At 43.8% G+C, this 17,533-nt stretch overlaps 1 protein-coding gene across 10 annotated transcripts in view; it reads right to left on the bottom strand.

Annotated features, from left to right (window-relative positions):
• OXNAD1 (oxidoreductase NAD binding domain containing 1) overlaps nucleotides 1–17,533 on the bottom strand; it is a 59,161-nt gene that overhangs the window by 30,842 nt on the left and 10,786 nt on the right. For 8 of the 10 annotated variants that reach the window (XM_003992150.6, XM_006936439.5, XM_006936438.5 and 5 more), the window contains one exon: nucleotides 5,194–5,300. The exons of 1 other annotated variant lie outside the window; for it this stretch is intronic. In XM_003992150.6, coding sequence (XP_003992199.2) covers nucleotides 5,194–5,300 — 107 coding nt within the window. Of the gene's footprint in view, nucleotides 1–5,193; nucleotides 5,301–14,007; nucleotides 14,032–17,533 lie in introns of those variants that run through there. One more of the 10 variants, XM_045037654.1, reaches the window with a different exon arrangement.

Genomic DNA, 17,533 nt, shown 5'->3' with positions numbered 1-17,533 from the left:
TGAGATCATGGTCTGAGCCAAAATCAAGAGTCGGACATTTAACCAACTGAACCACCCAGGCACCTCTGAATTGTATACTTTAAATGGGTGAATTTTACGATATGTAGAGTATATCCCAATAAGCCAGTTTTTTAAAAGTGTAAAAAAAAAAAAGAGCAACAAAAATTCTGTCACTGGCATTTGACAAATTAAAATGCTGATGTGACCTTCTAAGTTCCAAAAATCTTATGTTGTCTTTTCTTCTAACCATACTGCTATAGTCTAGAACTCTCCCAAGTTTTAAACCTTAGATACTTCTATGCCATAGAAAACCTTTTTTGGTGGGGCTTCTAGGCAATACAACAAAGCTAGTTACATACCAAGGAAAGAAAAATTTCTTAGAACTTGGAACCAAAAAAAAATTCGCATCCCAATGTCTAGAAAACAAACATCTTATCTAGAAGTTTCTCAGCCTCAAAGAGCAAAAGTATCATTATTCCCCCAGTTATTTTCCTACCAGTAGGCTTACATGAAAGGTACACTATGTTCTCTACTGATATGATCTATGACCTTAAAATATGTTCTCTTCTGATCTCTGGCCTTAAATATCCGGACATTTTTTATAATCTTTAAAAACCAGTTCTGGATTGGAAGTGCTCCAGAAAAAGTCCTTAGCCTATTTTTTTCTATTCACTTGATTCTTTCCCATCAATACTTTTATTTCCTCTTCATTTCAGGCAAGATATAAACCTAAAGATTGTAGTTAATATTTATTAATACAGTTGTTGCTTGCTTTCAGAGAAGAGGTTTAATAGTTATCTCCACAGCTTCCATGTTCAAAACAATAAGTAAATCAATGAGCTAGGTTTGCTGCTTCATCTCCTGAACTACAGCGCCCTCTGCTGCTCGATGTTGATACAGACCATTCTCTCAGGTGAATGACAGGGAATCCTCTAGTAACTTTGGAAACCAATCTTTTTAAAAAGGGACTCCTTCATTAAATACTATAGAATTCAAATGACATAAAAACTTTATCTGAATGGATTTAAGAGAATATGCACAATACATTATTTCATAAAACACGCCCTTTCCAAGATTAGCATTCTTGAAGCCAAGGATTGAGGCACCTACTCTACTCTATATGAGTGAGTATAGAAGAACTGGGAGAAAGAGCCTAATTCTTTATGTAGTGAAGCCACATGTCCATATCCAACTGTGACACACCAGGAAGCCCTGTCCTGCCCACAGATGCAGCCCCAGTGCCCTGCACATACCTGGCACGCAAACTGTGACCAAATGTCAATGCTTCACCATGAGGTCCTAAAACTCTTTAGTCCTCAGCTTGAGTACTTGGAGCCCCTCCCTCATCCCTTGTGCAAACACCACAGACAGCACCTGCTTACCATGTACAGGCACTGTGGCCAGTGTTGGATGTAAAGATGCAAGTATGTCTTGATTCCTGCCCTCAATAAACTCACCCTAATGGGAGGAAAATCAACAGATAAACATAATTACATGGGCTATGAGAAAATCTACTTGGGAGAGATAAAATGCTCGTCATTTAAGGCCTGTCTGGAAGTACCTGCACTTAGCATAGATTTCTTCTTAGCTCCAACATACGTGATCTTGTTTTTATCAGGAAAATACTAATAAAGCCACTATTTTATTTTTTAAAACTCTGTTTGGCGGGAGGTGGGGGTGGGGGCGCGTAATGGAAGAAGTAGTCAATTCTACCAGGGGTGGACGGATTAACAAAGACTTCAGAGGAGTCTTAAAAGACACACAGCACTCACCAGACAAGCGTGGGCAAAGACACAGTCTGAACAATGACACCAAGGAATGGAGCACTTTCTATGTGTGGTCATGTAAGAGTCAGGGTTGCCAAACACTGCCATTTAGGTTCTATACTGTCTACAAGGCAGCAGCCCTGCTAGAGGGGTGGGGTGTAGTCTTATTTCTCTAACCTCACTCCTCTCATCTGTTTCTTCTTGGTGTCCGTGTCCTTCACTTAGTCACTTTCAAGCACGAAAACTTTTGTTACCTTATATGAAGTCACAGACACCTTTCGCTTTCCTAAAATGCTTTGGCCTTGCTTTCCCTTGGTCCTTGCAAGCCCAAGCGTGGAACGAGTACTGACTGTGGCAGGAGGGGCATCATCATAGTGGAGATGCACACTTACCTACTCCTACTTGGCCTGCTGCTCTATCGAACAACAGCAGGGAAACCAGCCAGGGAACAAAGAATTGGAATCTGTCCCCTGGGCCTCACCAACACAGATAGATAATCTAACTGACTGAGTGAAACACTGGCTATAACAAAAAGCAAAAACAAACTAATAAAGTTAAACATGAGGCATTGTATTAAACACCTGACATATCCCAAGACATAGGAATATTACTATTCCCTCTTTAAAGACATGGAAACTGAAGCCCAGAGAAAGAAGGAACTACCCACATCACAGAGCTAGAAAAGCCAGCATGTGAATCACGTGGTCTCCAGAGCAGTAGGCATGTGACGCTGCGATAAAGCCTCAGCAGTGAGTGCCACAAGGAACACTGACTCTGCCAACTTCAGGCACTCACACGTGACACGGAGACCGTTGGTGACACACTCCAGCCCCAAGAGAGAATCCCCATCTTTCTACCATCAGGAAGGAGGACTTTTAAGAAGGTCAAGAATGGGACTCACCTAGCTACTAGGCAGTAGATCTACTATTGACAGAAGCCGAAAAGGTTTAGTCCTGCTCCGGTGAGCAATGGTTTTGAGGGAGTGCCCTCTTTTGGCCTTTCTCTTTAGATTGGATTACTTGAGTTCTTGGAACTGGTTTCCCAAAAGGAATTAGTCCCCTCTGGAAGGTCCAACAAGAACACAGTGTAGCACAGAAGAGCCCCAGAGGCTGATCTCTGGTCTACATTAAAGTGTCTACCTGGAGACCTGTGCCCAAAGCTCCAGAGCATTCATTTATTTATTTAAAGGCAGGTCTAGAGCGTCCCTGTTTGGCAGGCATCAGAGGAGGCCAGTGGTGAAGAACTCAGAGACGTGGGATCGATCGTGACCCAATCTCTGACCCCAAAGATAAGCCCAGGGGCAATCCTCTACCTTATCTCTAGCAGTACTCCACTCTGATAATCCTAACTTCACAGACTGCATGGCAGCCACGCCCACACTCCCTCTCTCCTAGATCCTTGCCCTCTTCCCCAAAATGCCACATGGAGGTTACTACCGAGCTGCTGATCTAAGAGAGCACAGAGCACATGCCATCCCAGCAACAGCACCGAAGACACAGGCATCACCAACCTAAGCAAATGGCCCTTCTGTAACCAAGAAATAAAATATCCAAAGAAACTTACAACCTCCAGAACCATACAATAAGTCAGTAGTAAGGGAGAAATGTTTTATTTTTTAATTGTTTTTAATGTTTATTTATTTTTGAGAGAGAGAGTGCAAGCCGGGGAGGGGCAGAGAGAGAGGGAGACACAGAATCCAAAGCAGGCTCCAGGGTCTGAGCTATCAGCCCAGAGCCTGACACGGGGCTCGAACTCACAAACTATAAGATCGTGACCTGGGCCGAAGTCGGACGCTCAACCGACTGAGCCACCCGGATGCCCCAAGGGAGCAATCTAAGGTTCAGATGATGGGAATGAGTGCTGATGGCCCCATGACAGGGAAAGATCAATACTAAATAGTCGGAGATGACCACCCCTATGTCTGTCCTCTGAAACAGGAGTCTGTCTGGGCACATTCTAAAACCAATTCTGACATCAGTGAGATTACCAAATCCATTCATTGGCATGGGACATAGAACACCAAACTTGAAAGATTTTATCTTGAGGATCACAAGGGAATCCTATTTCTACACATATCACTAGGGAATGATGGTATTTTTCTTATCAGGTGACTACAGTTGCAAGTGCTAATACACGTGCAGGTACATCAAGGTCGCAGCATTACAAACCAACGTACAGGCTTCTCTAATCAGGAGTCTTGGTGCAATTCGATGTTGAAGACACAGAGACAATGCTGTGCGCAGGACCCAAACACTTCCACGGAAAGGGGAATATGGAAAGACAGATCATCACAATTAAAGTCTCCACTTTTCAATGTAATAACTGCTTAACTATTTTTGAAGGGTAAAAATGTTGCCCGCCCCCCTAAAACAGCCCAAATGCATTTAATATGCATCACCGAACATGTGCTAAGATTGCAGTAAATTGCCTCACAAACGCAAATTATGGCAATCAGCATCTTGTTTTCTAGTTCTAAATTCAAAGGCAAACTATGAACACAAGACTGCTAACTCTTGCTATTAGCACACTTGCTATTATCACACATCCTCCTTCTAACAAAACCACATTTCCAGATGGACTGCCAAAATTAGTCAAGTGACTCCTAAGAAAGACTACCAAGATTGACATGCCACAAATTCACTTAGAAATGAATGCTTTATTTAAATAAAGGAAACATACACCCAAACACACCTTTCCTAAGGAAATACAAGTTGCTTTATTTACAATTCAACTTGAATTGCAACTCAGGGAGGCCATTCACAGGAACGGTGGGACAGCTGGGCTGTCCACCCTGTCTGTATTCTGACTGGTCCTTGGTGTCAAATCGGACAGAATCAGGAGTATGATGCAGGCTGGGCCTGGCTGGGGGATCCTGGTAATAAATTCAGCAAAATACTTAAACTCAACTCAGATAAGTGATACGGGAATTCAGTCAAGAAGGTGGTCAGCTCTGTGACATAACTGGGTATTCTCCTTTTCAGACTGCTGTGTTTACTCTGTATTTGACACAAAGGCTATTTTTTAAAAATGTATCAATCTCCAGCAACAAATAACTCAAGCAGATTAGATTATTCCAGTGCATTCTATTATAGCGACCGTTCCTGAAGAGCATAATTATCAGAGATGTCAGGTCCCTGGCTCAGAACTAACTGCTTTGTTTCAATCTACAAAACTCAAGGCAGCAATTTTCATACATGACTGAGAAGGTCAAGGGCTCAAAACCAAGTGAGATCCGAGGCAAGGAAATGAATCAGATTCTCTCTCCATGCCAAAAGGAGGCTCCCCTTGAACGGGGATGGTCTAGAATTCCTACTCCTCAGGAGAAACAGCCAGCCAATGTAGTCCTTTCCAGAAGAAAAACTAAGCCCTGCTATTTGATGGCAACTCCTTGAACACAAAACACCAAGGAAAGAGAGAAGCCACTTACCACTGGCCAGCTTTAAAAGAAAAATCTTTATCAGCAACAAGCAGGTGGAGCCTTTTCACTGATGGCGACTCAGCAGCAGCCCCACAAACCTTAGCAGCCGACACGACCTAGAGACAAAAGATGAACTGTGGCTGAGGTTAGTGCGTACACACGTGAGGAACAAACTATGGCTTTCTGGTAACTAAGGTTTCTTGAAATCTACAAAGATGTGCTTTTTGTAAACTGCAAAACAAGGGAAGGAGCACTTTGCTTTAAAATGCTGCCTACCACCAGGTCAACAAATTTTAGTTATCTTATTTTTGAGAGACTTGCATTCAAACTAATCAAATTTTGTACTGCATATAAAAATCAGCTTTTTTTTTTTTTAAGTTTATTATTTTGAGACAGAGAGAGGACACAGTGGGGGAGGAGCAGAGAGAGAGGGGGGGAGAGAGAGAGAATCCCAAGCAGGTTCCACACTCCAAGCCGAGCCTGACACAGGGCTCGATCTCACAACCCTGAGATCATGACCTGAGCCGAAATCAAGAGGTGGGAGCTTGACCGACTGAGCCACCCAGGGGCCCCACAAATTCAGCAGAATACGGATCTCGCGGTCTGTGGGTTCGAGCCCCGCGTTGGGCTCTGTGCTGACAGCTCAGAGCCTGGAGCCTGTTTCAGATTCTGTGTCTCCCTCTTTCTCTGACCCTCCCCTGTTCATGCTCTCTCTCTCTCTATCTCAAAAATACATAAGTGTTAAAAAAAATTTTTTTTTAATGTTTATTTTTGAGAGAGAGTGGGGGAGAGGCAAAGACAGAGGGAGACAGAGGATCCGAAGCAGGCTCCGCGCTAATAACACAGAGGCCAATGCAGGGCTTGAACTTGCAAACTGCGAGATCATGACCTGAACTGAAGTCAGGTGCTTAACCGACTGAGCCACCCAGACATTTTAAAATCATCTCTTAAAGGGGCTGTTTAACAAGTGTTTACTTGTTGAGTGTCTAGTATATTCCATGCACCAGGCTGGATAATCTGGAAAGAGCTTGGGGAACTGGAACCCTGTGAACCATCTGCCTGGTGTCTAAATTCTCGGTCAGACAACATACACAAAGTGAAACCCACTGTCAGCTACGAGCCTATGTTTGTTCTGAGCCTGTAAGAAGTCCATGACAAGCTAATTTCAGAAATTACAAGCACTTAGCAACTTATTTTTAGCAATTTCACAGAGTCTGTTGAATCTAATAATAGACAACAAATTGGGTTTGTATTCCCTATGATTTGTAATTTATTTTTTCTAATTCACTGTTGATATTTGCCAAAATATAAACAGTTCACAGCCTTAGAACAATATCAAAAATAGCTCCTCGCTACAGATAGTTTGAGAAGCACTATCCTAAACAACATATCTGGTTTCTAGAAAATTGTAAGGTCTGAGCCAGGCACTCCTCAGTGTCATCCACACCTCAGCAGCTCTCGAGTTCAAAATGCCTCTGCTTCCTTCATTCTTTGTTTCTTCCACCTTTGGGTTTTTCTTCCTCCTGAAATCTGAGACATCTTCACATGACATCTTCAGAACATCTTGTCACAAAAAAGACAACATGACTCTTTCCTCAACCTCCTACTGCCATTCAACTCCACTTCTGGAAGCAAATCAAAGCAGTAGCAGGTGACCAAAATACAGTCATTCTCCTTGGATGGTGTTAGTTTCACGGCTCCACTAAAGGGTGCCTTGGAAAGCTGTCAAGGTCAATCAATGAACCTCACACCCTAACACTGCTCCCCCTCAACCCCTTTCTCCCATAGGACTAGGTTTAATCAAATTACCAGTGGGAAGCAATTCTTAAAAACCCACTGCAAAATTCTCCAGATGGATGGTGGTCTCCCTCACCGACTCAAAATATCTCTGAAAGTGTCTTATCTTTCTCCTGCTCCCATAAAATCTCTTGCCTCTCTTCCTCTGGATTTTTGCCAGTCCTCCTTCTCCCCTCCCTGAGAGCAAGTAGGTCAGTTTCCACACTGACCATCTCCCCGAGTTTCTGATCCTAGTCTTGCCCATCCTCTCCAAACCAGCGCTCCCCCACTCCCGCCAGCCCCTTCCTTCAGGGCCACAGTTCCTCTCTCTAGACCTCCTGTTCATCAGGCAGGACACCTAACGCCATCTGCCTTCCAAAATAAAAGGAAGCAGCCTAGTGTGGCTGCTAACAGCACACGCTCTGTAACCACACTGCCGGGTATATAATCCCGGCCCCAGCACGCACTTACCAACCGTGTGACCCTGCGCACATTACCCAGCCCCTCTCGGTTATAAAATAAGGTCAACAACACCTGTGCCTCAGAGCTGCTGGTGATTAAATGAGATCATACGTGCAAAGCACTTATAATGCTGCTGGTTCATAATAAGTACTCATTAAGTGTCTGTTACAACGTATCTCACGGCATTCATTATAATTAGCTTACTAGTATTTATTTATTACATTATACATTACATTTTATTCTCTTATTATTGTTATATATGCCACCATACCAGTGCTTTCCATGTAGGACCTTGCAGAATGAGCACTGCACACCCCCAGGGGGCCTATTCTCATAGAGGACGAGAAGAACCTGTGAAGTACAGTGGCCTTTGTACCCCGTCCTAGCTATTTGCTAGAACAAACTTAAAAAGCCATAGTGGGGGCACTTGGGTGGCTAAGTCAGTTAAGCATCCGACTCTTGATTTCAGAGTGGGTCATGATCTCATGGTTTGTGGGTTCAGGCCCCACAGCTCGCTGTCTCTCTCTCTCTCTCTCTCAAAATAAATAAGCTTTAAAAAAGCCTTATTGTCTTCAAGTAACTTTAGAAATTTGGCCTTTAATCTCTGCCTCTGATACTTCCTTATCTGACAGAATCTTCTGAGGCGCTCGGTAAACACAGGTAACTCAGCTTCTGTTCTCTAGCAACGGGTTCTAATGATGTCTGCCTGAACAAATGAACTCAAATGTCCAGGCTCAGTTCTTGCCCTCTCTGAGCTCTATGATTTTGACACCTTAAAAAAATTTTTTTTAATGTGCTACTTATTTTTGAGAGAGAGAGAGAGACAGAGTATGAGTGGGGGAGGGACAGAGAGAGAGGGAGACACAGAGTGTGAGGCAGGCTCCAGCCTCAGAGCTGTCAGCAGAAAGCCCGATGCGGGGCTCGAACTGGTGAACCACGAGATCATGACCTGAGCCACCCAGACGCCCCTGATTTTGATACTTTTTACTTCCCTTCCATCTTGAAACATTCTTCTGCCTGGGATAGCTGACATTGAACTCTTCTACAGGGTCCCCTCCTGCCTCTCCAACCCGGTCCTTGCTCCTTTACCTTTCTTCCTTGCCCTTCCCCACTGGGCACTCTGTCTAAACTGCCTCACTCCCACCCCCTCTCCTATCTCTCGGCCAAGGCTGTCAGGCATTCCCAAAGCTACTAACCCCCACCCCAACTCCTCATTACTTTGCTGGCAATCAGGCCCACATCTACACTCCCTGTGAGTAACAGCAGCCAATGTCTGAGGGGCATTTATCTCAGATGTATTCCAGGTACAGGCTTAGATGTCTCATGTACACCAATTCATTCAGTCAATATGAATAATCATATTATATCCCAACAGATGGTGTTCTTACCCTCTATTCTGTACACAAGGAAACAGAAAGGTGTAGCAGCTTGCTCAGGATCAGTCAGGAGTGGCCGAGTCTGGCTTCAAACCTAGCTGTGCTTGGCCCTTCATCACTTGTTAGTCCCATCCCAAGGGTAAACTCACTTATGTGTCCAACTAAATCTACAATATTCATCCCTTCTACAGGCATTTCTTGAGCATGTGCTGCCTGGCACTGAAGAGGCAGATGGAGAAAGCGGCTTCTGCCCTCAGGGCACCCTACAGAATGGCTGCTTTCCATCATCAGGATTTCTAGTCAGGGCTCATCTTGGATGCAAGAGAGTCAAATCCATTTTCAACTGGTACACACATATGCATACACACACACACACACACACACACACACACACACACACACACACACAGAATCTTTGAGTCTCTTCTAGGCGTTCTGTCCCTACCATGAACAAGTTCCATGAATTCAGCTCATGTCTTTTCCTCCCTGTGCTCACCCACCAGCATCCTCAGCCAAGAATTTCTTCTCACGAGAACTGCTGCCTTAGACTCCTTCCTGTCTCTCTCAAAGCAGCCAACAGGTAAATACTGCTAATATTCTGACCTCACCAAGTTATTCTCCATCTCAAAAACCTTCAGGGACTAATACTCAACTCAAAAAAAAAAAAAACAAAAAAAAAAAGCTAAAAGGCCTCTGTAGCTTAAGCCCTCCTCTATCCCTATGCTAGTGTTTACCAGCCAAACTGGATAATTCGCTGGTCCCCAAAGGCGCCTGACATTTGCCTGCCTCCCCAAAGCCTGCCTGAGTCATTGGGCAGGCACCTCTCAGCTCTGTCAACCTCCTGCCCACCTTTCCAGGCTCTGCTCAAAGCCTAACCCCTGTCTGAGGTTTTCCTGCTTTTCCCCAGCCTCTCAACTCTACCAATAAAATGTTTCCACCTTCTTATCACACTTTGCACATACTGATGTAACTGTAAGAACTCATGAACACGTCTCTTCCATCACACAAGACCACAAGCCTCCTGAGGTCAGGTGTAGGGTAGAATCTATACCTGATACTCCCTAGATCAAGCACAGGGCCCAACACACAGTAAGACTCAGCAACTATTTGCAGAATACATGAAAACTCTAACTTAAAGTCACTTCAAATTGGTTTCCTGAACAAAAACTAGTAGAAGTTCAGGGGCCTTTTGTTGTTTAAAAAGAAAAGGGACGAAGGGGGCAGGGATAACCACTATAGAAAATCGAGATTCATGTTTAAAACTGTGAGAGAAGTAAGGGAAGACAGGGATTTCTTCACTAGAACAAGGACTCTTCCTTTGTTTGCCACACAATTTCAAATATCTTATTACAAAAACAACTATTAGGAATCACCACAGGACTCCCCATTACAGTATTATGCTCATTTTTTTTTCAGATTTACCAAAAAAATGTTTATTTTATAAACATTATTTTCTTTTAATAATCTGTAAAAACATAGCCAAGAGCTAGATTCTTTCCGTTTAACTGGCATCTATCAGATTCACGGATAAAACTAGACATATATAAGCTTGAAACACACCCTCAAGAGTCACCTGGTGGCAGGGAAACCAACATTCATAATCAAGGGCGGAGGCAGGGGGGTGTGTACAGAATTTCAGCTGCAAGGTGAGCATGCCTCACAGTCAAATGCTAGAATGTACAAAATGAAATCACCACTAACTTGCTAATGTTCAAATATAAAATTCAGTGAAGAAAGGAGAGAAGTTATACTTTCTACTGAAAGGTCCTGTTTTCATGTAGATAGTCTCTATGACCAAAAATGTTCCCAGATGCTTTATGTCTGTTGCAATTAATACGAACAGTAATACACCTGTTGCTATGAGTCCTAATAATCTGGGCAAAACTGCTGTATCTGGTCACACAAAATACGTTGTACGATTTGTGATTTTTTAAAGATGTGCCTTCCTATTAACACTTTATTTTATTCAACTAATGCGAATCCACATGCTTTATAAAGATTTCTAGTAATGCAGATGAAAAACATTAGCGCTATCTTTTGGAAAGCCACATCTTTATTTTACTCTGAAGCTAGATTAAGGACTATAATCATGGCCTGTGTTATGTACCGCTTTCTCTACTTTTATGAATAAGCAAAACATGATGGGGAAACTATATGTTTTAACATTTGTACTTGTTCTCATGCTTAATGGATCAAAAGGTTTCACAACTAACGGCTCAACTAGCCATGTCCTAAGTTAAAACACATGGCAGGAAATGAAGTTTTCCATAAAATAATATTTAGACTCTTCTACTGTTCAATAAAATAACAATGCATTTGCCAACTTTTACTAACACACGTTTTTAATGGTTTGACGGGGTCAGCATCTAAAAGGAAATGCCATCATACTGATTTTAAAAACTGGTTTTATGTAGGATATTTTAATGTTATTGCTGCTGCAAAAGTCTCTGTGCAGGAAATAGGTCTTTCTGTGGGAAACCTGACTGGCTTCCTCTGTTTACTCCCATTCATTCGTTTGCTGGCTTAAAAATTTAGACAAAGCCAGGATTAGAGATAACTTTAAACAAAAATACAGTCAGGGCATAGAGAATTTCAGAGTCAAAGGAAAATTCAGTCATTATTCAAAATAGAACATCATTTCGGGGTGTCTGGGTGGCTCGGTTGGTTAAGCGTCCGACTCTTGATTTCAGCTCAGGTCATGATCTCACAGGTTCATGAGACTGAGCCCCATGTCAGACCTTGTCCTGACAGCATGCAGCCTGCTTGGGATTCTCTCTTTCTCTTTCTCAAAATAAATAAACATGAAAAAAATAGTACATCACTTCACACACGAGGAGATCAAGGTCCAGAGAAATTACTTAAATTGTGGCAGAAAACCAACCTGATGAATAGGAATCTAACTAGAAGAGAGCGGTTTTACTGAAGTGATTTGCTGAAAAGGAAAGATCACAAATTTCTGTCAAGTGACAACTTCTGTCAACACCAGGTCCTGGCATGACAAATGGACTCTCCTTGCTCCCACCAAAGGCTACCCTGTCCACTTGGGCTGAGTCTCCTCTCTGCCTTCTCCAGCATACATCACCCCCTTTGGCCCTCTCTGTTAGACACACGCGAGCACTCGAATCTTCCACCTCGCATCAGCTGCAAACACCTGTGTGTAACTTACCATCTGCCAGGCACTTCACATACACTCATTCATTCATTCTTCACAACAACCCTAGTAAGCAGGTATTATTATCATCATTCCCATTTCACATATGAGAAAACTGAGGTCCCAGGGCTCGCAAGTGGCAAAACAGAGATTCAAATCCAGACACCTGGCCACTGTGCTTTGCTGCTTCTCAAAATATAAACAAAACAATCCTCTCCCTTAATCCAACTGTCTCGTCATTGATCTGTTCCTATTCACATAAAACATTTTCAAAAATTATACACGGCCCTGGCTCCAATTTCTTATCTCCCATTCTCTCTTCAGCACAGTCTAGTCAGGCTTTCACTCTCAGCAATGTATTACCAGTCATTCTGGTCACCAACCATCCATTTTGCTAAATCCGGTGATGTCTCTCAGCAGAGTTCAGCACAGTTGGCCACTCTGCCTTTGAAACACTTTCTCCTGGGTTCACCAACACCCTGCTGATTTCCCTCAGGCCTCGCTGGCCCTTTCCTCTTCTACTTCACCTCTAAATGTTGACACACCCCAGGGCTGAGTTCCAGGCCTTCTTCCCCCACTCTCTACATGGCTTACAACCTATTATTTCCAGCAGTGAACTCCAAACTCACATACCCAACTGCTGATTTCAATTTCCATTTCAAACAACACATCCAACACAAAACTCTTTTATCTCCCCAAGTTTCTTCCTTTGTATTATTATGGAAAACGTAAACATATACAAAACTAATAGAAATAGTATAATGAATCTCCATTATAAACATGACCCACATTCAACAGTTGATAGAAGGTGATAAAACTCAAGGCTAATCTTGTCTTATCTGTAACTCTACCCACATTCCACCCTCCCACCTCAGATTATTCCAAAATCAAGCACTTTATTTCCCTTCCTGCAACTTGTTCTTCTCCACCATTATCTACCTGGATTATTCAAATCCCAAAGCTAGATATCTCTTGGTTTCTTCTCCTCTTACTAACTGCACCCAGCCCCCAACGCAAATCTGTGAATGCCATCAGCCCTACCCCTGTTAGATCCGCCCACTGTTCTCCATCCCTACCACCCTACTCTAAGCCACCATCACCTCTCCTGGGACTGTGTCAATAGCTTCCAACTGGTGTCAAACCACAACAAAAGCCCAGTGTCCTACCAGGCAAATAGATGGCCCATTTAAAATGTAAATCACATGTCATTTCCCTGCTTAAAACCTTCCATTCCCCACCACTCCCCACCCCCCCCCAGCCCCCCCGCCCCGGGGCATCTGAGTGGCTCAGTCAGCTGAACATCTGACTCTTCATTTCTGCTCAGGTCATGATCCCAGGGTCCTGGGATCGAGCCCCAAGTTGGGCTCCACACTGAGCGTACTGCCTGCTTAAGATTTTCTCTCTCCCTCTGCCTCTCTCCCCGACTTGTACTCTCTCTCTCCCTCTAAAATAAATAAAATAAAATTTCCATCCCCTTTATTTTTTTTTTAATTTTTTTTAACGTTTATTTATTTTTGAGACAGAGAGAGACAGAGCATGAACGGGGGAGGGTCAGAGAGAAAGGGAGACACAGAATCTGAAACAGGCTCCAGGCTCTGAGCTGTCAGCAGAGCCTGACGCGGGGCTCGAACTCACGGACCGCGAGATCATGACCTGAGCCGAAGTCGGCTGCTTGACCGACTGAGCCACCCAGGCGCCCCTCCATCCCCTTTAGAATAAAATCCCAACTCCCTGCACAAGGCCATAACAGTTTATACAACTTGGGCCCTGCCTACCTCTCATCCTACTACCTTCCTCTGAACATCTCAAGCTAGTCCTGCCTCAAGGCCTTGGCTCTTGTCTGTTCCTCTGCCAGAGATGCTGTGCATGTGGCTGGCTCTTTTCCTCTTGTCTTGGTTCCAATGTTACACACCAATTTAAAACAGCACCCCCGTCCCCAGCCATTCTTGCCTCCCAAGACACAATCACCCTGTTTTATTACTTTAAGGATATATCACATCCGACATTCTCTGGCTTATCTGCACCAGAATGAAGCTCCACAGACAGCAGGGGCTTTACCTGCTTCATGCACTGTTGTATTTCCTGCCCCTAGAACAGGGCCGGGCACACAGCAGGCGCTCAAAACATGTCTGCTGGACCTAAAATAAAATCTATTTCAGCTGATTGGATAATAATAATGGCATAATGGAATAACGGAAATAATGGCGAGTAATGGAAAAGAGCCTTGCTTTTTAGATGACTTAATTTATTGAGCAGAAGTGTGTCAGTGAAGAGCACTGACACTATACATTTTAGACATTAACCAGTTCTAGGCATCGCTAAAAAGTAGCAATACAGGCAGTGCCTACAGTACACATTGCATCACAACTTCATCTCTTGAGGTGGGGTTCGTCACCATCCCGACTTTACAAAGTGACCCATCCAAGGCAGTGCAGGTAATCGACCACAGAGGTGGGATTCACACTGGTTTGCTCTACTCAACAAATGTGTAGTGAGTGCCTATTCCATCAGCGCTGTGCTGGATACTGTGGCTCCAACACTGCTAAGCTGGACCTTCCTCCAAGGAGCCTCTGTCTTTGCAGGCTTCCACTCATAGAGTGAGTCATGCACCCTGACGAGCCACAGGCCTACTGTCAGGGCCATCAGACTATAGCTCCCTGGGAGTTTCACCAAAAGACTAGAGCCCAGGTCCCCTATAAGCCACACAGCTACCTCTCAGCGGCGGATGCCTGAGGTTTCTCCCCACCATGCTCTGCCGTCAGAACTGACAGGGTGGTAGGGCTGGAATGCCAACTACTGCTCATCCTAGGCTGGATAAGACAAGCACAGCAAATTAGGTGCCCAACGGTTAGAAACACTGCATATTAAAGAGATGCCTACTCCCATGCCCCCAAGTTGAAGAAGGCCATTCCAGCAGACGCTCTTCCCAAAACGTGTAGCTGATGACTAGCAGAGAATTGGAAGGGTTAAACTCAGGACACGGTCCAGATCTCCAGCTAAGCAGCCCATCGCACCCAAACCCAACCCTCAGCAAAATCACAAGTCAAGCAGACTATCAACGCTCAGTAATCAACACAGTGACCATAGGACCCCCAAAGGTCTCTGTGCCAGGAGCCCAGCCATTTGACTTTATTAACTAACCACTGTGTCAGCCCCAATCTCTCCTTTCTTATATCCAGTAACACTTAAGTCAAGTTTTAATTTGGAACAGAGATGAGGAGATGTGAAATTTATCTTCCATTGTGTGGCTCAATCAAACTTTGTCTGAACCAAGTGCCACATTTTTTTGCTGTAGTAGAAAGAAAAAAGTTTATCAAAGGTCTGAGTTCAGAGACTGAGTCCTTCATTTACTTAAGCCAGTCCTTTAAATGTAGGCCTACAATGTCATTTTCATCCAAAACAGGGCAGTTGTGAGAGTGAAACAGGATGCTGGCCCAGGCAAATCAAGAATCAGGGTCATCACATCGAAGTCTCTGAAGTCTTAATTTCCTCACCTGTGCAGGTAATGGGGGCAAGGATCCCTTCACCTCCCTCCCGGGGTGGTTGGTGAGAATCAAGCAGCAACCTGATATAATCGAGTGCTTTGTCAACAAAAGGGTAATGACACACATAAGCATTTTTGGATAAGGCTTACACTTCTAAAAGAAGCAAACTAGTACAATTATAAAAGGATTCGTGGTTTTTCCACAATCAATTAGGTGCATAGAATCAGTCTCTTCTGAGCACAGTCCCACTAAGAATCTGAGGTGAAGGGCTTTATGTATCGTGCTCAGGGCCACAACCCCAAAACCTAGTCTAGTGTCTTGCATATTACCAAATAAGTGCATAAGAATTCGTGATTTTAAAAATTCTTTCCTTACCAAACTCTCCCATCAAATTGATAGACAGAGTCCCTCTTGCTCAGTGAGCCAGCCTTCTAGAGGCCAAGCATGGAGTGACCCCTCCAGTGAAATCTTAGTCGCGCCTCCACAATCCTTACTGCATTACAAAATCTTACTCTTATCTCCTTGACATTTCCAAGGTTACCCAGGCTGCTTATTCTTTGATCCTTAAGAAAAAACTGTGCACTTGAACACAGTCAAATGTCATCTAATTCAGACCTCAGCTTCCTGCATCAGCATGACCTCAGGCTGGTTACATTTACAGCCTTAGATAAGAAGCATTAACATCATAATACGGTCATTCAATAAGTTCTTCGGAGGGAACTCAAGGCCCAACAAGGAAAAAACATTTCTGGGTGGGTGAGTGCTCCATTCTTTACCCACTCCAGGAGGGGCAGCAGGGTCCTTTGGCCCAGGAGTCAGAGACGGGGCTCAATTCCCCTCTGGTCCAGGGAGCCGCCCCTAGCGTATCTCCTAGGCTCCACTTCCTCTTTCATCAAATGCAGATGCTATCCTGTTCTGAGACTACTTCACAGACTTGAAGTGAAGAGCAAGTGGCATGCTGGGAGCTCCTTTCTAGAAAGTATACTTGCAGTACAAATTAAAGGCAAAAGTGGTATGAGACGGTGGTCCCGTTCCATTTTAACCCAGCCTGAGGTACTGTTCATTCTGGCAAGTCCAAGGTCAGGCTCCTGCTTCTACCGCTAGGAGCCATCCTCTGGAGGGATCGGGGTGAGCCCTTGCTGACCGTATACCCACTGAAGTTGTACCTCAGCCACCATCTAGCTTTATCCAGCTCCTCCCAGCTCCTCCGTTCTGTTCAGGAGAGGAGAGGAAATCAGAAACAAACAAAAAAAGAGCTGCAACTGGAAAGTTCTTCTGTCAAGGTAATACCATGGTTGCAATGACCCCTGTCATTTTCTGACTTCTGGGCATTAAAATTCTTAACTTTGCAATCATTCTATTAGAGCTTACATTAACTTTCTGTGTGGTTTTCTTAAACTTCACTCAAAATAACCCCTGACAGTCTCAATAACTTTGTCCTGTAAAATTCTGAAATGCTACTCTACTTCAGGGGTTGGCAAACTATGATCCACAGGCCAAATTTGGGTATTTTGGTAAATACTGTTTTATTGGAATACAGCCACTCAGATTTGTTTATATGTCGTATATGGCTATTTCATACAACAAAGGCAGAGTTTTGTAGTGGTAAGTAAGACAACATTGCCCATGAAGCCTAAAATACTATCTGGCCCTTTACAGATAAAGTACACCAAGCCACGTTCTAATTCTACCTGCCTCAAAATACAACAGAAAAGAGTGTAGTCCAAGCATGTTAAATAAACTGCTTTTTCTTCAAAACTGGCAAGATCTCACTTAAAAAAAAAAAAAAATTAATGTTTTATTTATTTTGGGGAGAGCACAAACGGGGGTGGGGCAGAGGGAGAGGGGGACAGAGGAGCCAATGTGGGCTCTGCACTGACAGCAGCAAGCCCGACGTGGGGCTCAAACTCACAAACTGCAAGATCATGACCTGAGCCGAAGTCAGACGCTCAACCAACTGAGCCACCCAGGTGCCCCCAAGATTTCACTTTTTAAACAGAAATCCTAACAAATCACACATTTACAAAATGAGCATCTTTGTGTGTTAAGTGAGCCAAAAAGAAAAAAGTATTTTCATATTTATCATCAGTGGGAAAAGT

The sequence above is a fragment of the Felis catus genome, chromosome C2, assembly GCF_018350175.1.
Source record: "Felis catus isolate Fca126 chromosome C2, F.catus_Fca126_mat1.0, whole genome shotgun sequence".
In the NCBI taxonomy this organism is placed as follows: Eukaryota; Metazoa; Chordata; class Mammalia; order Carnivora; family Felidae; genus Felis; species Felis catus.
The sequence above is the reverse complement of the archived record's forward strand: the minus strand, read 5'-3'. Positions and strand labels throughout refer to the sequence as shown.